Source organism: Sceloporus occidentalis, unplaced genomic scaffold, assembly GCF_023333645.1.
Source record: "Sceloporus occidentalis isolate IW3139 unplaced genomic scaffold, rSceOcc1.0.p SCAF_61, whole genome shotgun sequence".
Lineage (NCBI taxonomy): Eukaryota > Metazoa > Chordata > Lepidosauria > Squamata > Phrynosomatidae > Sceloporus > Sceloporus occidentalis.
The window spans coordinates 1,584,248-1,610,001 of NW_028317041.1; the positions used below are offsets into that span (position 1 = coordinate 1,584,248).

General features: G+C 37.1%; 1 protein-coding gene across 1 annotated transcript in view; it reads left to right on the top strand.

The window, feature by feature from the left end:
* The window catches only part of LOC149287394 (lipopolysaccharide-responsive and beige-like anchor protein), a 269,868-nt gene that overhangs the window by 220,803 nt on the left and 23,311 nt on the right, over window positions 1-25,754 (top strand). The window contains exons 47-50 of the mRNA XM_089492899.1: window positions 6,177-6,344; window positions 14,534-14,623; window positions 20,203-20,395; window positions 21,484-21,546. Coding sequence (XP_089349025.1) covers window positions 6,177-6,344; window positions 14,534-14,623; window positions 20,203-20,395; window positions 21,484-21,546 — 514 coding nt within the window. The remainder of the gene's footprint in view (window positions 1-6,176; window positions 6,345-14,533; window positions 14,624-20,202; window positions 20,396-21,483; window positions 21,547-25,754) is intronic.

Genomic DNA, 25,754 nt, shown 5'->3' on the forward strand with positions numbered 1-25,754 from the left:
CAATTGTCTCTGACAAGAATGCGTAGGAGATATAGAGAAACGTAGCAACATTATTTTTTTTTTTTTCTGTCCCCATTAAAATAATTTAAAAAAACCAAAACCCAAAACAGTACACTTTTAAGCGATGACGTGGAAGCATTTATGGTGCTCTGGCCCTCTGTTGGGTTGATTGATATCCTGGTCTTTTTGTTTCTCTGGGTTTGAAGATCAAACCAGAGCTTGATTTTTAAGCATAACATCTTTGAACGTAAACATCATTTTTTTTATGCAGTTGTGTATGGTTTTTAAGAGAAGACGGCAGTTTACAAAACCCATTTTTGTATTTCATCTTAAAAGGTAACTTGATAGTTGTATATTGCACGGACAGACAACGCTCCTGTTTTTTTGTGGGTGGAAGCTGATGTTATCTGTATCTCCTTGTGGCCACTGGTAACGGTGGACCTTAGTTCCATGTGTGTGTGTGTGTGTGTCAGCAAAGCCCTGCAGGCCAAGTTTAGTCTATTGAACATGGATTATCCTGCGCCGCCAGGTCTAGTAAAATCCTGTTTCCTGCTCATCTAAGCCATTTACTCTTGAGATTGTCTTGATAAAATAAGTAGATGTATATTTGTAATTTTTCTTTCGGTATTGCAGATCCTTTTGAGCTTTCTTTACTTACATGTGATATATATATATATATATATATATATATATATATATGCCTTATATGTATACTTAAGGCATATGACTATATAAAAAAGTAACATTTCAAGTACTGGGCTTTGTATAATACATTCAGAAGGATCATAGGTAGTATTTGTCATCTCTGGAAAGCTGAAGTGACCAGCCGTTTAAAATCTATTTCATGTTACATTTTTATTCTTTTTCTTGAGGCTTTTAGGTTTTCTTCGGCTTTAGCATATTTTCTACAATCATTCGACTAATTCATGTGGCCCATGCTACTTATATTCCTTCTACGTAAGTTCAATGTAAATGTATCCTGATCTTTCCACTGGCTGGTTATTGTATATAGGTCATCAGCAATTAAAATATTTCAGTTTCCTGCACCATTTGCTTTTCAGGAGATGTCGCCATGTAGGGTCAGTACAGTGAGCATATAAATAGGAAAATTCAAATAGCCTAAATGGAGTCTTTAGTTAAAGGTGATACTTTTTTGGAAGCCCAACACTAAAAGAGTTATACAAACCTATTTTCTCTACAAAGCCTATAAAAAAATAAAAATAAATATATATATATATATATATATATATATATATATATATATATATATATATATATATATATATCCTTCAACTAAAGACTCATGCAGTCGTTTACAGCATCCTCATGCTTAATACCGTATGTCATTATGAAAAGTGCAAGAGTAAGAGCAATTGAGTATTTGATTGTGAAACATATATTTTGTTCCAGTTTAATCCTTTTTGTTTGATTCATTAAATAACTCCTAATACTACCCCAGTGTACTCTGCCATTTTGTATTGCAATGTGATTTCAGTCCTTAAGACTCGTGAGCGAATCCATCCCATTTTGCTTGAAGGTAGTAGTAACGAAGGAGCCAGCAATCTATCTATCTGAGTTTGTTACTGTACATTTGGTTACTTGCCTAGAAAGAGCTCTTGCATACAAAAAAAATGCTTATAAAACTTTTTATAAAATATTCTTCTAAAGCTATTTCTTCAGGTAGGATGCCGATAATTAATTCGGTCTTGCAAGGTTCCAGCAAGTAATTATTTGCCACTAGGGATTGTTTTGTATTATTTTGCTGAAACTGCATTGTACTTTGAATTTGTTCTTATTTATTTTTAAAAAGTGTTTAAGGTAGGAACGAACGTTTCTGAGTATGGCATCTGCATTGTGTACAGTTTTGCATATCCGAGGTGCCTCAGTGCCTATGCTTCGTGGATCTCATTAAGAAAACAGATATTGGTCGGACACAGTTTGTCAAGGCACATATGACTCCCGGGGGGGTTTCGATGACAATCTGTGTGCAGCTTCACAAGACAGCCTATTCTTACTGCCATTTGAGTCTTAACAATTGGACTTCAGGCTCTGATTTATTTTCCCATAAATCCACTGCATTGCGTAATATCGTATTTCCATTGGACGTTAAAGTGGATTTTGTTTTCCTTTACTGATTTTCCTCCAAGCACACATTGGGCATAATTGATGTTCGGCATCAGCTCTGGGAGCGCTGTCAATTGATTGGATTTGTTAGGGGGGAAGCGATGTTAGTGACCCTTTGCTTTACACATATTTAATGAACCTTAATGAGGCAATCTCTCTGTGAAAGCAAAGAGTAAAATTAAAGAAGCCATTGATTGGAAGTTCCCTCTGGTGCAGAGCAGCGTTCTGACTGTACACTTGGCAAATCCTTTCCATCTGCCGTCTTATCTATGGTGGAAGTGTACGGCATCGTTCGTATGCATAACTTTTATCGTTGGACTCTGCGTGTAAAGGGTTTGTTTCTTTTGGTGTTCTAAAGGGCAACCATTTCACTGGTAGGCAAAGCCAGTTTTGTTTATGCAGCGTAAGCATCTTCTATGTTGTGCGTTGTATGTATTAAATTCTAGACTGGAAAGTTTTAGCAGCATCGTGACATACCGAGCTCTTAAATAAACACATGAAAGAAAACGCATCATATTGATAGCGGGTGATTCATTCTGATGTGTTACAATTTTTATAAGCTGTGTTCTACAGGCATTGCTCTTGGGGATAATTTATTGTTGCATCCCATTTCACATTAAAAATGTAGCTTATTAGCCTAACAGAGCGGGAATAACAGAAAATTGCATCCCTTCTGTGCATTCTCTCTTACGATTAATCTTGAAATCCATCTGCTAACGGGTGTATATGTTTGAGATCTCTCTCGTTTTGTCCTTTCGTGTTCAGATTTTGCCAGCCTATGTTTCCCTGAAGCAAATATGGTACCTCTGTTACCATCTGTACATTTATATAGTTGCGGAAAACATTTTCTATCGCCAAAAAATGTATAGTTGTTCCCTTTCCTTTCTGTTTCATGTGCCCTGTTGAAAAATGACGACAACAAACAAATCTTCAAGGTTATATGGCTGGCATTACTTTAGCATCAGGGGTAACAAGGATGTCCCTTCACCAACTGTGCCTACACATCAAGTGGCTACAAGTGCCTTTCAGTCAAGTGCTTGTTTGCAAAGTTTGAAGGAGACAAATCTGTCTTTTCACGTTCTAGATAAAATATTACGATAGCACACAAGTTTAATTAACTCTAGTTAAACAAGATGCTAAGGACGCATTGTTTCATTTTCCAGGATTTCATGAGACTTTTTTTTTTATGTTTCCAGTTTTTGTCACTTGATGAGATTTATTTGTGGCCTTGCCAAGGTGTCTCCTGACCATAGAAAGAATCTCTGTAGCTGTCTAGTGATGCTTGACTCAAACTGCTGAAATGATAGATCAAAGTATGTCCTCCGAAGCCTCAAAAGCCACTGGGATTCATGGTCCCCTCATAGGATCACATAGTGTCTTCTCATACTGATCGACCTGTGCGTGTGATGAGTTTTTCTGGTGGATCCGATTGACAAACTTTGAAGGACTGTGGTATAAGTTATTGGGATTCATTTTGCAGTCTGTAGAAATGCCTACATATGCCCTGGGAGACTGCTGGTTTCAGAGGAGCAAGAGATACTGCTTTGTGATGAAGTGTTCTTTGGTACAGAGAGAGAATATTAAAGTAGTCTCATCAACATACCCTTCCCGATGCACACCTTTAATAACCTTTCAGCAGATGCCTCATGTCTTTTATCTTTCGCCATTACAGTTATTTAACTCTTGTCTTTATTAAACTATGAAATACACTGTAAACTCATTGAACGTTTGCCCTCAGGCAGACACAATCATGATCAAAGCAAATGCATCAGAACAACTACTAAGCAGGTCCACATGTTCTCTTCAGTATTAGAACGATGCTGCGGCTACTAATAAATGCACATGGTATAGTGTTATAAGCATTATTGAATTTTTGATTGAGGATAAATCCTGTATTTTTCATGATGTGTTTGATGTGTTTCCCCTGGTTTGTGATTAAGGTGTCTCTGTAGCTATCAGCCAAAGAAATATGACATGCAAAGCAGACCAGTCCCAGCCTTTATGTACTGCGTGATGGCACCTGTAGAATGTTTGTGTGTTTATACATTATTAAAAGCTGGTACTAATAATCCTTTATACCGACTTCCCGAATTGTTGGATATCTGATATCCTTTCAAAAACAATGGAGTTGTAGTTATTCCGGAGCTGCCATAGCAATCATATGATAACCCGTTTCAGCCACCTGGCTCAATGAAAGTCTAATGTTGATGCCGCTCTTGTTTTAAAATGGCACGGCCTCTCCCTAACCACAGTCGCGATGTTCCTCCGTTGCATTCTGCTCACCGTGTAATTTTATAGCCCGTAAGCACACTCATGAGATCACTGGTGGTTGTTTCTTATTAAGCAATTATGAATGCATTAATTTTTAATAGGATTAAATGCTGAGTTTTACGGTTTTAATTTTGCGGGTATATTTATGTGAATGATTAGTGCAGGTAGCTGGAGTATTATTGGTGTAAATTAGGTTTTGCATTATGTTCGGTCAAACAGCTTGGCACAAATTCACCCCCTACCACCACCGCTTATTGTTTCGTGGACGTAAATTGTTCCAGGCGCATGACTTGCCAGTCGAGGACAGTATGTTATTGGGTGCATCATTTCTTATTGCAATAAACCTTTCCTGTCCTTGGGCTTTTTTGATTATTTTTCCTTTACTTTTAGCTTTCGCTTTTTTCACTTCAATTTTTTTTTTTTTTCCTTCCTCAACAACATTTGTAACGCGTGGTTTGCAAAGTTCACATGTAATTTTAGTTTCAAACTGTTTTCACATCAGCTGCTTCCGAAAGCCGCACGCATTACGGCAGACTGAAGGTGTGGAAGTGTTTGATTGAAAGTTCTAATTAAGCGAATCTCAGAAAATTAGCTGAAATTAGCTGTCAGAAAGTCACATTTAAATGAGTGATGAGACACTCTGGCAGTAAACATTTAAATGATATAAATTGCTATTTAAGTGTATGGTTTAATGTTTGTCATACATTAATGTGACATGAGAGTGCAGTGACAATCAAGCAGCTTGCTGTAATTTGAACATATTTAGGGCTTTTGTGTTGAGAGCCATACACAAATTAAGACAATTGCAGGTTTCATATGTCATTCCAGTAGTAGTGTTTTTTGAAGCAGTTTTTAATAACATAAACCTATTTAACGTCTGAATTTCAGAGCTGAAAACTACGTGTAACAGTTTATAATCACATATGTTCATTTTACTGGATTGGGCTCTTATCAGGTTTTTAACAGTTTTGTATTTGCTAAATACATTCGGATTTAAAATTTCAACACATTATGAATATTTTATTGTCCAAAAAAATATTTCCTAGTTACAACTTGCTACTCGGTTCCATACATACAGATCTTTGAAATGGTAAAAAGGGACTTATCTATAATTTAAGGTTCTAATTCTGATTGTATATACTAAATCTCTTTATACATTGCATTATTTAAATGCAGTGGGATTGTATAAATTAATTTTTTCGGGGTAGTCTTTCTTCAAACCAAAATAGATTTTTTTTTTTTTAAAGTAGCTTTTTTTAAGAGAGATAAAAAATATTTATTGGAAATAACTTATTCTGAATCTCATAGACTAGCATTGAAATAAGATCCTTAATAAGGGACATACTCTATGCATAGAAACATGGATATATGGCCACCTTTTTTATTAGTGGAGTCAAAGCGATTCTCCCAGTTGAGAAGGCAGAGAAGCTGTTTCAACACATTCTGTAGGTCCTCCAGGTTCCGAGTTTCCTTTGTCCTATTTCGAAAAGCCTTCTGTGTAGCCCACTTGGACTAGCACTTTGTACTACTGGATTTATTAGGTTAGGAAAGAACCTAGGGATCAATCATGCTTGATTACCCCTTTTTCCTTGTTAATGATTCTTGTCTAACAGTCCCATTTTTCTGAACCACTACACACTTTTTGAAGTATGTATCACCTCCACGATGACTTAGACATGCTGCATGAACATGCTAAGCATTGGCTTGGTTTTTGAGATGCTTTGTTGAATAATATTTTGCATGCTTTGTTGCTTACCTACCATGTTTTGGTTATGTTGTAGGCTCTGGAGAGTGAGTTCGTCTCATGTCAGCTTCACCAATGGATTGACCTGATTTTTGGCTACAAGCAGCAAGGCCCAGAGGCTGTGAGAGCGCTTAACGTGTTTTACTATTTGACCTACGAAGGGGCAGTCAATCTCAACTCGATAACCGATCCCATTTTACGAGAGGTGAGTAATTTTAACCAGCCACTTCTGATTTCCTTTTTTTGTGTGGCCATTATGCCATTTTTTTAAATTTATTTTTAAGGTGCCTATTTTCGAGCAATCACCATAGCAATAAATATAAGTCAACTGATTTCCAACTTAGTAGTTTGTTCTCAAATAGTTATAGCGTTTTCATAAATAGCCCAAAATATACAATAAAGACCCTGGACTTATTATTTGCAGTAGTAACCCTTCCCACTACTGCACCATCACCTAGTATTCAGAAACTGGCTCATAAATCAGTATGACTGGTTTAGACTAAGTTGTATAATGGTGTTCGGTGTCTTCCCTCCACCCCTCTTGGTGAGTTATATTCGTTCTGTATGCATTAAAGGAGGGAGTTCTTTGGCAATCTCTGTATCTCAGGATTTAAATAAACAGGCACTGGTGGGGCTCATCCAAGTCCCTCTTGCCTGCATTCCATGAGCATATCTGATATCTTATCTGACCTAAAGGGTTGGGGTTTTTGCTCCCCCCCCCCTGTAAATTATTTTTCATACTTGAAGTTAAAGGTTTATTTAAATCCAAACACCGCTCCAGAGCAGAGCCTGGTCGTGAATCTTTCATAAAGTATAAACAACATCCATCTTTGTAGCATTGTTAACATTTCCTGGATACGTTAGAAAATAACCTAAATGCTTTTTCTTCAGCAGGTGGGTGACTTTTCTGAACCCTGAAAATAGTCTTTAAATAAAAATGTTGTATCATTGATATAGAAGACGTGAGCCATAGAAATGTACATGTTTTGGTATGTAGATCAGGGCTATAAACTTAACCCAGGATACTGTAACCAGGAATCATAAAAAAATGGACTTTATGAATACTAGAAACACCTAGTACAAAGGAATTATGTAGGAAGAAAGGAGACAGAGGATACAATTTGAGATTATGCCATGGTCTGCATGAAATGTATGAACAAAATGTGTAAATGAGAGGGTGAGACATTTTATTAGGAACATTTCTGGCGCTCCATGACTTCCATCAACAGAACATTTTGTGCTAACTTTGTTATTCTGGTACCTAAAAAGAGCAAGGAAATATGAGCTAAAAATGGTGACTTGGGGGGAGCCTTCTCCTGACATATACCCATATTTTGTCTTGCAGGGGTAGCCAACATGTAGCTTTCCTGTTACTTAACTACAACTCCCATCATGTTATGTCTTACTGTGAGATTAATGATTACGAAACACCTGCTGGCTACCCATGTTTAGTGTTTTTAGATAAACATTCTACTTCAAATTAATGGGTCCCAAGAGTACTTATTAAAAGCCCTTTTATGTTTTAACTTTTCTATACATCTTTTTATATTATACCTGCACTTACTTTTCATGTAACGAAAAAACGTCAAGCATTATAGTTTATCATTGTAATGCTTGATGGTGTTGGCTTTTTGTACCTTAATTTGCTTTTTCTTCCCATGGAAGAACGGCTCAACCGGATGATCCAGTGATACCTGAATGTATTGGTTTATCACAATCGGCAGCATTGTACAATGGGAAATTACTTAAAAAAAGAGTTTTAAAAGCACTTTGCATGCAAGCTGGGCGCTCTCTTCCAAGGCTCAATGTTCAGTGAAATAGGCAACATGAAATCCTACGCAAGGGAACAAGGGACTTGTTCAGTCTTGAAAGCTTACACTCTAATTCCCATGAAGTTATTAGTGGAAAATACGAGAGAAGATTAAGATATGAATAATGAAAACCTCTGCAAGAAGGCATACATCACAATGCTATGCTGCTTATTACCGCTCCTGTGTCTTTTCTTTTTATGCGGTAGCCAAAGCAGTAGGTCTCTCTAACAACCACATCAGTCTCGTAGAAGCAGATACTGTTTGAAATTATCCATGAACTCATTGCCTCTGAATGCGATTGAGTGACATTTGTTTCTGTGGCTTGTGTCTGCTTTGACTGGCTGGTTTGTCTCAGATTGGCAGCTGGGATTATATTTCAGCAGATGTAAGAGTTATGAACAAGGCTAGTCTGGGCCTTTTTTTTTAACCGCATCATATCTGGAGAAGGCCACATTGTATTGTTTTTACAAGTCTGCTTGTGTCCATTAGTTTTGTAAGGGTTAATCTAAATGGAATGTATATCTTATAGGCTATACGTAAAGCCTCTGATGGGAAAAGCTGTTCATTTCTGCTTTAGACAATGATTGTTTCCTGTTTTACCTCAAGGAATGGACTGCAATGATATTTAATATAATCATTCATGTACATTGTTCTCATTCATTCCTAAAAAGAGTATACGCAATATTTTTCCTAACGTACATGAACCGGGACATAAATGTATTTTTTCTGCTGCGCTGTATAGCTTCAACTATTTTAAAAAATAATTGTGATACGAGCCAGTGTAAGACCTATTGATTCCTTTATAGTAAATAATACATATAATTTGAATCCTTTGATGACCACCAGAGATGGACTTGACAATAGACTACACCTTGTTAGTTCACAGTTGCTGTATGGCTTTTTCTTATATAGCTAGGCTGAAGCCCAGCCCAATATGTCTCAGTAGAGCATTTCAAAAACGATATAATAAAAATTTAGACTCCACACCCATGGACACCACACCAGTTTTGGTGATCCCTCTTTAAATAACGCACATATTTTTTAAAGGTAGATGAAAACAGGGGGTCCTAGGTTAGTAACCTTGGCAAATATACAGCAGTACTTTGAGAAAAAAAAAATTTAGGTAAACTACAAATAAATTCAATTTTTATTCAATAAACATGTCAGGGTGGGTTTACATTCCAAATGTCCGGGAAAAAAAGCACAAGTGCCCCAAAGTGCTTTAAAACATTTAAAATTAAATATATATATATATATACTGTATATCCTACGTAGACAAGGCATACACAAAAATGACAGTATGTTAAGTGGTTGGTGGTGGTAATAGGCAACATAATTTTTCAAACCCCCCCCTTCATCCACTACCACAGACAAAGGAGGGGTGCATTTGTTTGCCTCCAGACAGCATCACTACAAAATAACTTAATTTATGCAACTTTATATTAGACCCAGCACTGTATACCTACAAGTCACCATAGTTTTGAGTTTATTCCCAAAAACTGCAAGTTTTTTCCCCTACGTCCACTAAATAGCAAATGCGATAGCCGAGAAATTGGCGGCTAGTATGTGACCCGTTGAGAAACCCCAGAATATGAATCTATTGATTAGCGAACAGCGTTGGAAGCCAAACATGAAATGTTTTTCCCCCAATGTGTACCTTTTTAGGATTGTGTCAGGATTATAAATTATAAAACCTAGACCTAGCATGGTAGTGAATCTTGCTCTAATAAACAGTGTGAATCCATTATCTAAAATAGGTTACACATATTTATATAAATACTCTATTTTCCCTATAAGGTTTTAAATCATGTATTTGACAGAGCTGCAAATAAGAACCTTTCTGCCTTGGTCGGGATAGGAAAGAAAGAAAGAGACAGTTTAAAAAAAATCTATTTTGAACAATAATTGTTTCATATTGGAAATTCCAATGTTGTCATCTCTTCCACTTTTTACAATTTTATCTTTTCTGCTAAATTTTGTCATTTCTTCGTCTGCATGATTTCAGAGTTGGGCACGTTCTGTGTTTCTCAGCCACTAAAACATGAATTTGTTCCTTTGTTCTCTTTCATATGTTGATTATAACGTTACCTTTGCCAAACGCTATTCCTCCCAATTTTTGCGACTTATCTAACCGCTAAAATAGCACAGATATAGGGTTTCTCACCACATATTTAACGTCCATAGATCTCTTGGCAAAGCTCCTGTTAATCTCAACATGCTTCTTGTTAACTTTAACATTTATTGGATAAGATTATGGGTCTTTCATTTAATCTGTCAAGATTTTGTACGCCTCCATGTTGCTTTCCCATTACAACCATCCTTGTTCCATATGCTCATTGGTATTTGACTACCTCAATCTAGGAATAAACAGAATTTCTGTATTTCCTAGCTTGGCTAGGCCAGTTTGTTTTTCCACTTTTATATTGATCTGTACTTGACTGGATGGATGAAAGCTGCATTTACTGTCTCGCTTGATCTAAAGGGCATGTATGTATAATCTTTTGGTACATTGTGCTAGTGACAATAGGCTTGGATAGCCATGGGGTAGGCACCTCCAGGGTCTGTGGCAGAATTTTAGCAAATGCTACTTAGGCACCAATATCTTCCACGAGCCTCTACATGGACACAGGTGTTAATATACAACTCTTTGCCTGTACCGCTGGGAATATTATTATTATTATTTATTGTTTTGTATAGCGCCATCAAGTTCTGTAGCGCTGTACAATGGGATGTTTCAGGTATTTCGGCTATATTGATTAATACTGAATATTTTCTGAACGCAAGGGGGCACAAGGAACGTTGGAAAATAGCAAGAGGGGCAAGGTATTTGAATGCAGGGGCATATTCTGTATCATATATTCTGCAAGTCATACAATTCAAACAAGCACTGGCACAAGTAAAACCTGACATGAGCAGAATGTACACAACAAAAGTGGTTCATATATTGAAAAAACAAGGGTACCCACACATTACTATGATTCCCATTTAAATTTAAATTAGTCTTTTTCATTTTTAATCTATTTTACAATAAAGCATGCCTTCTTTTAATAATGTTTATGTTCTCTTTGGTATGGAGTAAGTCAAGCTACACGTGGCTGCACTGAGACTGATCTACCCCTCACAAATTACAAAGATATAAGTTAGCAAAGTAATTAACTTTGCTTTTCCTCATTTTGAGTCCTTCCTATATGTGAGAGGTCCCTATGTATGTATGGATAATGCTGGCCATAAAAAATATGTATACAGCGTCCTGCTCTTTCGCATTACAGCCAGTCTGCTTTCTTTTCACAATTCAGACTCTTAGTTCTATCAGACAGTCTCAGAAAAAAAAGTAATTTTAAGTCTGTCTGTAAAGGAAAAGTAACAAACATCTGTTTTTACCTTAACTGCGACCATATGTGTAGTGTTTTCCAGAGGTTGCCTTTTCCGTCAACCACTGTAGGACCTCTTAGTTGAGATCAGAATCCTGCTAAACGATACTTTCTGAGTACTGATTAGTGAATGCGGTCAAGCTTCTATGCTATCTGCGTTAGACAAGGCCAAAAGCAACATGGACAAGTCAGCCAAGTCTATATTTGCTTCCTATTTAATTGTATTTTAGGTGTTTTTTTTAGCCAAAATGTGTATAAAGATGACATATAACATGCTATTAACATTGAATTATCCAGCTCAGCATGAGCTTCTACAACCTGGCATAAAGTCTATAGACTAATGTATCGATTTGTCTTAGTCTGTCAATTCTCGTCTTGTCATATCCCTTGAACTTATGTATTGTATTAAGCGCTGCGTAAATTGTTGGCGCTATATAAATAAAAAACAAAATACTGTCTGCGCTTCTCACCCTAATAAAGTTGGCAACAAATATATAAACATAATATAAATGAGAGGTTTTGGTTATATGAATTGGCCAAAGCATAATTAAGCTCACCCGCCACATCAAGGCACACTCTCAATAGGGTGAGAACCTACTCTCACCTCCTACATAGTGGGCACACAAAGCAGTTTATACTGCTACCAAAACCAAATTAATGTGTTGGGGGAGGTGCAATTAAACCTCCTCCCATTTAACCCCTGGACAGCAAGCTGCAACCAGACTAATGAGGAGCCAACAACCTCAAATATGTGCAAACAGGGAAAAGAAAAAATGTCGGTGCGCTAAGCTAGTCTCAGGCTCAAATAATACAAATGTATAATATGAGGCCTACCAAACAGTGTGAGCATGCTGCAAATACAGTGTGTTGGCTGTACAATGTATACAAAAAACAAAATACTGTCTGCGCTTCTCACCCTAATAAAGTTGGCAACAAATATATAAACATAATATAAATGAGAGGTTTTGGTTATATGAATTGGCCAAAGCGGGTGAGCTTAATTATGCTTTGGCCAATTCATATAACCAAAACCTCTCATTTATATTATGTTTATATATTTGTTGCCAACTTTATTAGGGTGAGAAGCGCAGACAGTATTTTGTTTTTTGTATACATTGTACAGCCAACACACTGTATTTGCAGCATGCTCACACTGTTTGGTAGGCCTCATATTATACATTTGTATTATTTGAGCCTGAGACTAGCTTAGCGCACCGACATTTTTTCTTTTCCCTGTTTGCACATATTTGAGGTTGTTGGCTCCTCATTAGTCTGGTTGCAGCTTGCTGTCCAGGGGTTAAATGGGAGGAGGTTTAATTGCACCTCCCCCAACACATTAATTTGGTTTTGGTAGCAGTATAAACTGCTTTGTGTGCCCACTATGTAGGAGGTGAGAGTAGGTTCTCACCCTATTGAGAGTGTGCCTTGATGTGGCGGGTGAGCTTAATTATGCTTTGGCCAATTCATATAACCAAAACCTCTCATTTATATTATGTTTATATATTTGTTGCCAACTTTATTAGGGTGAGAAGCGCAGACAGTATTTTGTTTTTTGTATACATTGTACAGCCAACACACTGTATTTGCAGCATGCTCACACTGTTTGGTAGGCCTCATATTATACATTTGTATTATTTGAGCCTGAGACTAGCTTAGCGCACCGACATTTTTTCTTTTCCCTATATAAATAAAAGATAATAATAATAATAATAATAATAATAATAACACCTAAAACCCTACTGATTTGATTCGTGCAATCTTTTTCAAACGTTTGCTAAACAATTACTGAATTATTGCATATGCTGTTTTCCCTTTCTGCATTCGCTGGGGTCTATTCACTAAAGGGATGGTTTAGAGAAGAGTTTGCAGAAGCGCTGCGTTCCATGACTTCACTATACATTATCAAGACCCAATCCCAGTGTAGCTGCAGGAAGAGCTTGGCTAGCCCTGTATAATGTGTAGTTTAAATCACTGAGATTTCACTGGAGTCTCAAACAGCCTTATTTATTACGAAGGGCCAGATCAGCCCTTCTAGCTGGAGAAACCCTCCAGTGTCGGCCCTTTATGCTGAATAGTAGAATAATAGATAAAACCCCAACTCTTCCTTTAGTGTATAGACCCACCTCTGCTGCTGTGCTTCCCATGGCCCATGCTTAGCTTAGTTTTAGTTTTGGCTTGTGTCACATGTTCGTCGCTTCTTGTATGCATGTTTGCCTGGTTCCCTATCCAGTCTGTTATGTCTTGTTTGTTTCTGTCGGGTACTGTCATTTTTTGTCCTGTACACATGTCATAGCACGGATCCTATCATTAAATCCGCTTGACTGTCAGGGAAAATACACAAAACCATTGACTCCATAACACACTGGGACACTGCAATCCCTCTATCAAAAACATCTCATATATAGCAACTGAACCAGAGTCCTTTTTCAATACTGTTATTTATTTTTAAAATTGGCGTTGGAAAAGAAACATTAAAAAAAATTATTTACGAGAGGATTAAACTGATTTTAGTGTTGGGAACTATGTAACCCACAATATGGCTGTGGTGTAGGGTATGTTTACGGGTCAACGTGTTGCATTTTGGGGAAGTCATTCTAAAGCCTGGGAGTTCCTTAATTCCTTCATAGAAATGGCTGTATTTTGAGAGGTGTCAATCTGTATCCCTTGAGGTCCCCGGTCAGTCTGTATGTCTCTGTTTGAAGTGATTTTATCAAATTAAACTGTTCAGAGTTTTGTGTGTTGAAGTAGCATAAAAATCCTGGCTTGTTTGTGCCTTCAAGGGCTGGAATTCTGCACCCCTTCTGTATACATTTGGTTTGCGAAAGGTTTAGGAATTAGGTGTCAAATAATTTTGATTATCAGATTCCAAGTTGCTTTAATAGTATTTTAATTAGCATGTAGTTCGGATTAGTTTACGCTTGTTTTACAAAAAATGGCTTTGTTTATCTGTGAAGCGTACGTGGGATAATCAGCTTGAAAAAGTCTGATTTCTGATTGTAGTGGCACGCTTCTGTTTAATATCACAGAGGTAGAGCGGTTTTGTAGTGGTACATCCTACTGTCATGATTTCACTGTGTATACCAGTGCCAGGCTCTTACCCCCTCCATGAGGATGCAGAGTCAGCGCCTAATGAGTGCGAACTTTTTATTCAAGTGTCGGGTACATCTTTTACTCTTTTTAGCACATCTAATCTACCTTTTTGTCATGTTTAGGGTGTGGAAGCCCAAATTCGGAGTTTTGGACAGACGCCTTCTCAACTGTTAATAGAACCGCATCCTCCCAGGAGCTCGGCAATGCAAGTGGTGAGTACAGTGGAAAATAGTCTTCTGTATTCTTAATCTTTCATTCATACAATCTGTGGCATGCTGAGGGCATAATTTTTTAATATTTTCATATTGTACTTTTATAGAAATACTGGAAAGAAATGTGAAACACCCACTTTTCTCAGTGCCTTCATGGACTATGTAACCATTCACCTTTTGTGAAGCCTCTTTCCATAAGTACTGTTGCTGCACCCATATGGAAACTCTACTTATTCATTTTAGCTTTCTAGGTTTCAGATTACACTTTTGCTTCTTTGTAGTACATTGCTAGACAACCAGAGGCTTGTAGCCAGATATGCCCCGGGGGTTTTTATCACCCACAGCCTGCTCTCTCTTGGTACTGTGGTATTATATTATGAATGCCTTCCCTGTAGAATATTCCTTGTGGTGGTTATATTAGGGCCATAATTAGGGCTCTTGGCACCATGGTCAGGGGTCCCATCTAGCACCAACGTCACATCCGCTTATTGAAGTAGAAGGAAGCACAGAAACATCTGCCTCCGGCCAGTTTAATTTGCACCTCACCTAGCTGCTTTCCCTATGGCCAATACAGCCCTACTTTTATTTGTCAGAGCTGGGGCATTAGAAGTATAAAACTTCTCCATTCTTGATATACAAAAAAATAAGACATTCTACTACAAACAGACCATCCCATTTAACCTCTTAATACCTTCAAGATGGTCCAAGGGTGGGAAAAATCATGTCGGCATGGAACATCATAAAGAATGTTTTCCTATACATCTAAAATGGTATGAAAAGAAAACTATCTGTCCTTGAAAAAATAATATATAACTTGTGTGGGTGCACAAACATTTCAAAAGGAGAATCCTAGTTTGGGAAACATAAATGCTGAAAAACTGCCAGGTTTTTGGAGACAAAACACCCTCACTAAAGAGGACGTTAATACCATTTAATATCTCTGAAGATACTGAAAGGTAAACATAATATTCTGCATTGCTGTATTTTCATTAGGTTCACATTTAGTTTTTTGTATTATTGCCCTGTTTGTACAGTCTTAGAACGGAGGATATGTCCCTTCTGTTAAGGTGCACTTGTTGACTATATCACGGTGGAGTTAGCATCCATACATAGCTGTATCCTAAGCTGAATATTTATAGCATTTGCCATTGGGTAGCAAGAGAAAAGCCAAGCAAACAAGTTATTCCAGCGCTTTGGTCAGCATGAAAACATTACAGGGATGGTCTATTGTCCCCGACACCTCTTACTATAGAAAAATGCACATTAATGCACTCTGTGAATTTTAATGTGAATTCTTCCAAAATGGGGGGGGGGCATTCTACAAAGTCGTCTTTCCTCCTCCATGATCCAAAATCTCTTGCCGCTGGAAGTTCTTCCAATGCAATCAGTTTTCCTGTCATTTTGTGACAGCTTAAGTTGGGAAGACTTTGTACATGGGCACTGGTGTCTAAACGGACACCTGTATAGAGAATTCAGCCGAGCCAGCGCTGGAGCTTACTGAAGGCTAGTACACCCCCGTACAGGGAGATGCATTCGGCCGAATGAGTCTACTGCGGGGTATTTAATTGAGGGGAGTTAAAGGGGCGAATGAGTTTGGGCGATTGTTCACTGAGATGACCTACAACTGTCAGTTTAGCCTCTCCTCCCTAAACTACTACATACTGGCCAAGCGGTCAAGACAAAGCCCACTTTCAGTGTGCAGTAGTGATATCAATTAATCTTCAGTTGTTATCAATATTATATGGAAAATATGACCCATTGTACAATGGCACTTTACTCCTCGCTTCAGGAACAGTATACAGTTCTGGCTTCTTGTCTCAATCTTTTGATTTAATGGAGGGTACCCATCACAGTTGACGCTTTTACTGCGGCTTCGGCGATTGAACCCCTTGTGGCATTTATTTGAAATTCCCTTCAGGTTAAATGATTCCAAACACCATCTGGCAATGAGATTACTTAAAGCTTTTACACTGATGACTTTTTTAGCTGCTATTACAAATTCTACTAACCTGTCCTTGATGCAGGCCTTTACTGGATATATAGTTCAGTTTCTTACCACAGACTAAATCTCAATAAAATGCAAGTGTGAAATTTAGGGGTCTCTAACCATATTTCAGATGTTACTAATCAGTTGTGCTTTGATATCCTTAGGGACTGTCTACTTTAGGTATTATGTTGAGGAAGTTGTCCCAAACACTCTTAATTTTAAGTCCATTTGGAAGCAGGTAAAGACTGACATCTATAGACAGTCAAGGCTAGAACTCTCATGGCTGGGTAGAATATCCTCCACCGGAATCATTGCCTTCCTAAAGCTTTTATGATGGAGAGCTGTACCGCCTTGAAATTTCTCAAACTACAGGGAAGGTCTAGAGCAGTGATGGTGAATGTTTTTGGACCTGGGTGCCCAAACCAAGTTGTGGATCTCAAATTGCCAACACTGCAAGTTGGTGCCTGCATAAGCCTACACTGCAAGTTGAAGTAGAGTGTTTTCACCTTCCAGGAAAAAAATTACACACAAGCATATTCTCAAATGAGTACACACATACACATAAACAATCAACCAAGCTGTGTGATGTATTTTGGCAAGACATACATACATACATACAGTACATATATATATATCAATTTTGTTGGATATATGCAGCAATTTGAAGAATAATTTGCAAGGAAGAAAAGGGCAGTGGCTGCAGCTCTCCTCTATATCTTTATAATTAGTATCTCTCCATTTTCTTACTACCTCTCCTCTTTCTCACTATCTACCTCTCCCCTTTTTTCCCACATATCTTACCTTAATTCCTGCGATAGGCGCGTAAGGTCTGTTCCTGCACTCCATCACAGTGCAGAACTTCAGTGCTGAGTGCCTTGGTATGACATCATATCCTAACTCATCAGTAGCCAGCATGCTTTGCAATAGAGTACTAAAACAGAGGTCTGTATGAACAGATTTCAAAGGAGCAGAAATGTTAAAGCAAGGATCATAGTCTATAACTAGAGGGCCAGGGGTTTAGATGTAATGTAAGGTAGTTTTACTTAGTTTTACTGAGAGGGTGGTAGATAAATTGAACAGCCTTTCACCAAACCAATTGTCATAGCTTGATTTGGAAATTGATTTTTTGAAGTCAAACAATATACCCCAACTACTATGAACTAATAAATCTAAAAGTCCTCCATTATTATCATTTTATTGTTTATCCTTTTTTAATATAGTGCCAACAATTTACACATTACAATGACCGTTAAATTCAATAAATCAACTAAATATAAAGACTCCATCTTTTTTATTGATCCATTGAAAATGGATACTCTAAGAATATAAGCTATTAGCTAGTATATTTATTTAAATCATCCATTATTGTGTGTGTATGTGTGTATATATATGTATATATATATATATATATATAATATATATATATGATTAAGGGAAGTGTAAAGCTACTCAAAAAAAAAAAAAGATAAAAAATATAAGGAAATTGTTGCCCTGAATTATCGTCGGGCATTTCATAATAGCGGATACCGCTTTTGTTTCTTTTCTTCCTTTGGGCTATTATGCACACATTTTTATTTTCACTGCCGAAATGAAAACCATCTCTTGCTGTGTTAAGTGTGGAGGCCATAATATACGCCAGGTGTAGTAATTAGCAGCCGCGCGATGGCCGCCTATTTGTCTGATGCTGCCGCCGCTGTATCCCCTTGTGCCTTCACACTATCAGATAGCTGGATTTAATTGAGGCCATATCAGATGAGGCATTACTGACACCTTTAATTGAATGAGCATCCAGGGAGGATTAACTCATAATATTGATTGGCTTTTAGCCACTTGCTCAGAAGGGTGTCTGGATAGCTTATTAGTTGCCGTTATTTACACCTTTGTGCAAAGAGCACAAAGAAAGCTTCATTGCACAATGTTTTTGTAAGTACTCTTAATAACTTTTTAAGAAGCTCTGATAATAAAAATGCTAATTATGTTGTTCATAGCAGAAGTTTTAAGTATTTGATAGCTATTTGGTGATATCTATCTACGAAATACAGGTGTGTGTGTGTGTGTGTGTATTTATATATATATATATATATATATATATATATATATATATATATATATATATATATATATATATATAATATACATATAGACACAAAAATATAGATGGCAATTATTTTGCTGTCATCTTAAAGCAGCCTCAAGATGTGGTGATCATGGTGTATTAAATACCTAATAAAAACTGTAGTAATAAGAAAATGATTTGTGTTGCTAATATATTCAGAGATGAAATACATTTTTAATTTTTTTTGGGTGGAAAATAATTGAGATATTCTGTAGTCCTTTAGGATTGTAAATTAAATATTTTTGGCTGTAACTTTTCTCCCCACACATTTAAACTGTGTGTTTTCCTAATACAAATTTAAAGGCATTTCCATTCTTTCCAAAGCTTTTGTATCTGTTTCTTTGTTTTGTTCACCTGTAGAATTTCTATTTTCTTCCCTTTTCAACCAATTGAATAATTTCTGTCCATCTTACATCAAGCAGGGTAGTTTTAGATTTTCTTTCTAGGCAATTACATCGAGTGATTAATTTTATGTACACATTTGGATGCATTAAATGATTTCATTGAAGCACGTTGCTTTGTTTTCTGTAGAGTAGAGGGAGAGGCTGTAGGTTAAACCTTGCCTTTTTATTTTTTTATTTTTTTATTCTCTTTGTATTATGTACCTTTCAGTCATCCCTGTGACACATAGCAGACAATCCAAAACCTCAAAATCAATTTGCTTTGATACACAATTGATTTTAAAGTAATCCGGGTTATTTATCTGCTTAATGTGATTTCCAATTTACCAGCTGAAATATACTTAAAGAAACATACAGAATATTTACTTTCTTCTTAAACCTTCAGGCCATCTTTAATAAGTGTGCGAGGTGCATTTTTTTCCTGCTAATCAATAAAGCATAAGACAACCTTAAAATATTATTCAGGCCATGTTATATTAAATTTCCCATATTTGTGTTAATATGAATGCTCTTTGCCCTGGTATTAAGCGAGTCCCTGTTCTCATTTGCATGAAAGAATGTTATGCAAATGAGACGTGTTTTGTCCCATCACTCACAGTATGTTTTTGGCCAAAATACAAGATGGAAATCACCAACCTTTTTCTCATTACCGTTTAATTGTTTCCGATGTGGATGATCTGAAATTGTCATATCTGTTGTTTAAAAAGAAGCACATGTAATATCAGGGTATAGTGAAGAAATACTAAATTATTTAAATAGAAATGTAGATGTGTCTCGAGAGAATAACCAGTACATATAATATGTATTTTGTTCATTCTACTATTTGTAAAAATTAAAATCATAAGTAATAGTAAGATCTGCAGGCCAGGTCTTTGGCGTTCAGTAACTACACCCCTTGTCACATATCTTATTGTTGGGCTTTGCTGCTATACTCTGCACCCTTATTTATTGTAATCTGGTGTTACTTTCTTCTTGTCCTGTCTCCCTTCCCCTTCTTCTTTAAACCCCTTTTCCCGTGTGTCATTTGCATCCTTCTTCCACTTGTGTCTGGGTTCTTGTTGTGTCCACTCAACAGTATCTCCTCCTGCAGACTCCACTGATGTTTACAGACCAAGCTCAACATGATGTGATCATGGTTCTAAAGTTCCCATCCAACTCTCCGGTTACTCACATTGCAGCCAACACTCAGCCTGGGCTGGCTAATCCGGCAGTCATTACAGTTACTACTAACAGACTGTTTGCTGTGAATAAGTGGCACAGTCTGCCTGGTGAGTATGCATAGTTAACGTCATCTAGACAATTACTAGAAATGAAGATTCGCAAGTTTAGTGACCTTGGACATATATATCTGTGTGTACATATATATTATATGCCACTAAACATAGACTAAGGGGATTTGGTCTACCTGTTTGGTGCTTTTCTTTACACAGATCCTGCATAATCATGTAAAATAGCTTCATTAGCTGGCATGATAATGAACATTTGCAAATCTTAACTGGTTTATGTCTATTTGTGCCATTTTCCCCCCGAAAAAATAAGAAATAGAAATTGTGTCCCTTTGAAGACAATAAATAAAGCAGAAAGCGTCATTGGGAAAGAGTAATTGTTTTAATAAGAAAATGTTACCGATGTTAGTCTGTTCTAATAGCCACTAGGGGAACCATTTCTGTTTCGTTTTTAACTATGTCCATTCTGACAGTCTTTGAAGATACAGAACATACCTTTATTCTATAATGCTCAGCCATGTTAGTGTCCTTGTGTTTAGTATAATTCCCTCACACCACACTCTTGTTCTCAGTTCATTCCTTTATTCTGTATAGTCCCAGTGCTTGCCTCTGTACATCTCACTCGCTTAACCAAGTGAACACTCCATAAGTCCATATGACAGTAGTTGAGGTTTTTGTTTTGTTTTTTTACTTTGATGCAATTAACCCCTTAATGACAAAGCCCGTACATGTACAGGCATAAAATGCATTGTGTTCAATGGGTTTTGGGACCGCCCATTGTCCTTAAGGGATTAATGTCCAATTAGATTTTGTTCTAGAAATGTATTTGTAAGTATGTTGCAAAGCTGATAAAATATTAATAGACTTAATCACAGGTTGTAATAAATAACATGTGGAACAATAATTTTCAATAGACATAAAACAGATAATGTTAACTATCCATGGTATAAATTTTCTTAGCAATTACCTTAGTGAGAAAAAAATATATAAATAAAAAATATAACTATACATTTTTACATTTGTATCGTTTATGTGCTATTGTGTGTCTTTAAAATATATATTTGACTTGTATATATATATATTGCTCTAAAAATATTTTTATTCCACCCCCCCCCCCTCCAACTCTCTAGCTCATCAAGGTGCAGTGCAGGACCAGCCGTACCAGCTGCCGGTGGAAATCGATCCTCTCATAGGTCTGTCACTTCCTCCTGTCTCAGCGATTCATTAAGCTCTGTATGGTAGCCCTGAAGTGTAGATTACTGTTGTTTTTCACTTGCCAGTTGCCTGGAATGGAATTCTCCTGATAAACCATTTGCATGCAAATTGGAATGCAATGAGCTGTGGCTATGCTGGTATTTCATCAACTCCCCCTCGTTGGCTTGCCTAATTTGAACAGGCCTAGGACGTGTGTCACCGAAAATTAATATGGATGCCGTAATAATGTGTGATTGAGAATGGCGCATGAAGCACTGTCAGGATAATATTGGATCTTTTCATCACTCAGACTTGTTGATGAGCAGGAGCGAGGCCCTGTAATGATGAATTGGCGTTCAGTAATGTGCTGGAGCAGCGCTTTTTATTTATTTATTTTTTCTTTCCTGGGGAAATTTTCATAATAACAGTAGGGTTCTTTGCTACTAAGTGCCGCGAGAAATCAAGCTTGGTGCTAGGGTTTTATCATTAGGAAAATCAATCCCTTTTTTTGCACAGACCCGCTGTGCAGGGCCCAGAGATTAATGGGGACTTTCAAATACATACTTATGCAAATGTATTCAGCCTCATGGTATTATTTGCACAGTAAAATTCTCCCATGTATTTCATAGGCTAAAATATAAAAGTACCCAATGTGGTGTAATTCTTTGCGAGCCACGCATTGCAACGCTTTGCCCCTGAAAGGGATAGGCGAAGTATAAGGATATGTGTCTTTATAATATATTGTTAGTACTTTGTCTGGGGTATGAAATATGGTCTCATCTTTCCTGCCTTTGTCTGTGGCTTCCCCTGTGATGTACGCAGTCACTGATGAGCAGTGAGATATGGTTTTATCCTCCTTAGAAGTGAAGAGCAGTTTTCCGGTGACTTATAGTGTGTGCTCTGACCGATGTTCAGTGGGTGGAAAGGCAGGAGCCGCAGTTCATTATCGTAGCGTTGGCTTGTCTCACCCATCTCATGGTTCCCCAGATACCGGGCTTGGTTCAACTTGTAAAGGAAAACTCTGCCTACCAACATAGATCACATGCGAGGGTCTGTTTTTTTATGTTGCAGAAGCTGCTCCAGTACTAAAAGGGTATATTTCATTTTCACGCACCAATTAATTTATCAATTTATAGATTTTTTTTTTGTTGTTCCCAATTTTGCACCTTTTATTTCTTGAGTGGGAATAAAAAACATCTCTTCTAACACAGCAGGGAAGAAATTCCAATGTGCCACAGAATCCTCCAAACCCAAAGCACTATATTTCATAGAGAGTCATAACGCTTCCAGTAAATATTAACCACTGAAGTTTGATGGGTTTTTTTATCCCTTGTTAGTTCATTTTAATTTTTACTTGATTATTGGATTTTTTCGTTTGAAATTGTCACGAAAACAAAAATCTTTAGAAAGAAGACCTTTATCATGTGAGGTCTTTATAAACCCCCCAATATGCTGTTTCATTGTGATATTTCTCAAACACCATCTTACAGTGTATTTTTACTCATAAGATTACACGTGTTCCATCCTTAATGTAATCTGCCTGTTGTTTTTATATTTAAAACACACATTTTTATTCACACACTTCAATATGTACAATATATATTTATATATAAATTCAGGAAAGGAATGGCTTTGTGGTAAAGCTAGGGTACCGTTTTAATACTTATAGCTTATATATGTTTGGTATTACTGTAATAGTTGATTGTTGTGAAACAAAAATATGGTCACTTTCTAGCACCCTGGTGGGTGTATTTTTGAATCAGCCTTTTTAATTTTCGAATATTAAGTGTATAATTTGTGCATGTTTGTTTAGCATGGAAAAGGTAATCCATGGTTAAAAATGATTAAAAGCTGTGGGCATTAGAGTATATGAAAAACCCTACGTCTAAAAGTGGTGGGATGAGCTCAGGTGGGGACAATACTTTAATCACTTGCTAGCCAGTGAGTACCCAATTGTGAGAGTAAGATCTTAGCTCAGTGATAAGGCTCAAACATAGCTGTGAGGCATTGGTTCCCTCATGCAAAAGAACTGTGCCTCTTACTTTGGTTCTAGATTGCCCTTGTAGGTGGGATTAGTCCAATATGCTGACTGAGATTTCCCCTCTGTAATGGCACAAGCTAAAATCTAAGACTATTTTATTTTTTAATTCATCGTAGAGCCATTTACGCATTATCTTTTTTTGACTAGTTGTTAGTCTCACCCATTCTTAAAAAAAAAAAAAAAAAGTTTGGCTGATTTTCATACATTGCCTGACACAAACCAGAACACACCTATACTATATACTTCTGCAGCATTGTAGGTAGACTAGGATAAACTATAAACTCAAAGTCTTATGCATAGGGTTGAAACCTGTTTGAGAGGCTGCTTCTGAGTTGACTGGGTGTGGCCAGTGCTATGGTTTTACCAGTATGATTTATTGTAAAGAGATAAATGAAAGGATAGAAGAAAGATGAGAGCAAGAAAGGAGGCGGAGTAAAGAAGACAGGATAAAGAGAGAGAAGACAAAGTGGAGAAAAGAAGAAAGGTGAGAAAAACGTGAAGACCAAATGAAGATAGAGGAGAGAAAGGGGAGAAGAAAAACAGCAGTGAAAAGAGATGAAGACAAACGAAAGAAGGTTTGCCCGAGTGTGATGGCAGTCGGACCGTCCAGCATCTACATCAGAAAAATAGAAAGTATCTTTTAGATAAAGAACTTCACAGTTTTAGTGCTCTGGACAGTGTCAGTCACCCTCTTCTTTCCACAGAATCTGCAGTGACAAGTCAGGGGGTCATCTACACAGCCTACAAATATCCCCCAGATGCTGACCATCAGCCCTCCCTCCAGGGTCCTGCTAAGTGCGGCACTCAGCCACTTTCACTTGTCCAAAGTCTGGCCAGCCATAGCCCCTGCGCAATGCAGACTCACGTTTAACTGTAGGTGAGTTGCGGTGAATAAGAAACATTTTAGCTCTATGGCTACCTTATACATTATAAATATATATTGTACCATATATAGATGGCCAACTTCCATGTGCTTCTCCTTTCAAAAAGAGTTCCACTGACCTTAAGGTGTAGAGGTTTCATGAAAAGTCATCTCATCGATTTACCTATGCGCTACACCGGCCCCTTTGTTGCTGTTGGCTTAGTAAATAAACATAGTTTGTGACTTCAGCTTCCGTTTGAAATGTGTACATTTCTTCTGTATCATGGCTGTGCCGTTGACATACGCAGTCTGCAGATTTCCCTGTGTTTTTGTCTTGACATAAATACAGATGCCATTTCAGCCCACTAAGATTTGATTATCTTAAAAAGGCCAAAGAATGCTCCGGAATGTGCTGGCAGCTGTGATGAGGTTTAGAAAAAAAGACACAGATGTGCAAGATGGGAAAATAAAATGGGGACAAACCATTGGACAGTGTCACGAAGGAGCTCTTTTATGTAAAGTCAGTCAAGATGTAAATCAGTTCGAGCGGTTCTGGAAAATAACAAGCTTGATGTCACCCGCATAGAAGAGAAACACGCTGGTGCTGAAGAATTTGATGCCGAAGAAAATGGAATGAAGGAATATTGATGTTGCAGCCACTTTGGTTTTTCTAGAGCATAAACATCTCAGTTTCTTCTTTTTATAACTTATGGCTATAATGCCATCTCACTTTCATCTCTTATACAGCATATTAACCTCAAGACTGGGAGTATCGTACTTGTTTGTACATGCGTGTTCTTACCACTCCTTGATAATTTAAAAGTGATGAAACGCAGATGGTTCATTACAGAGCATACTCGTATGTTCCCTTAACACTGTAATATATATATCAAAACAAGGAATTCATGCAATCCAGTAAATACTTATTCCAAAAAAAAGTGTTATTTAAAGACACCTCAGCAGTGTTATATATATATATATATATATATATATATATATATATATAATTATACTTATACACAAAGCCTATGCTCTACTCAAAGCCTATGTATGAAGTGGCAGCCATATGCAATTGTGTGTCCATTGTTTGATACAGTTTAAATGTATACTTAACACCTTCTACTTTCTTAGCATGAATTAAAAGAAACTTATAGCAATAATATATATATCTATATATATATATATATATATATATGTGTGTGTGTGTGTGTTTCTGCTGAAGCATTTATATGGCAGCAATCTGTGCCAGCAATTGGTTTGACGTGACAAATGTTCCCAGCAAAAATTACAAATAAGACAATTTT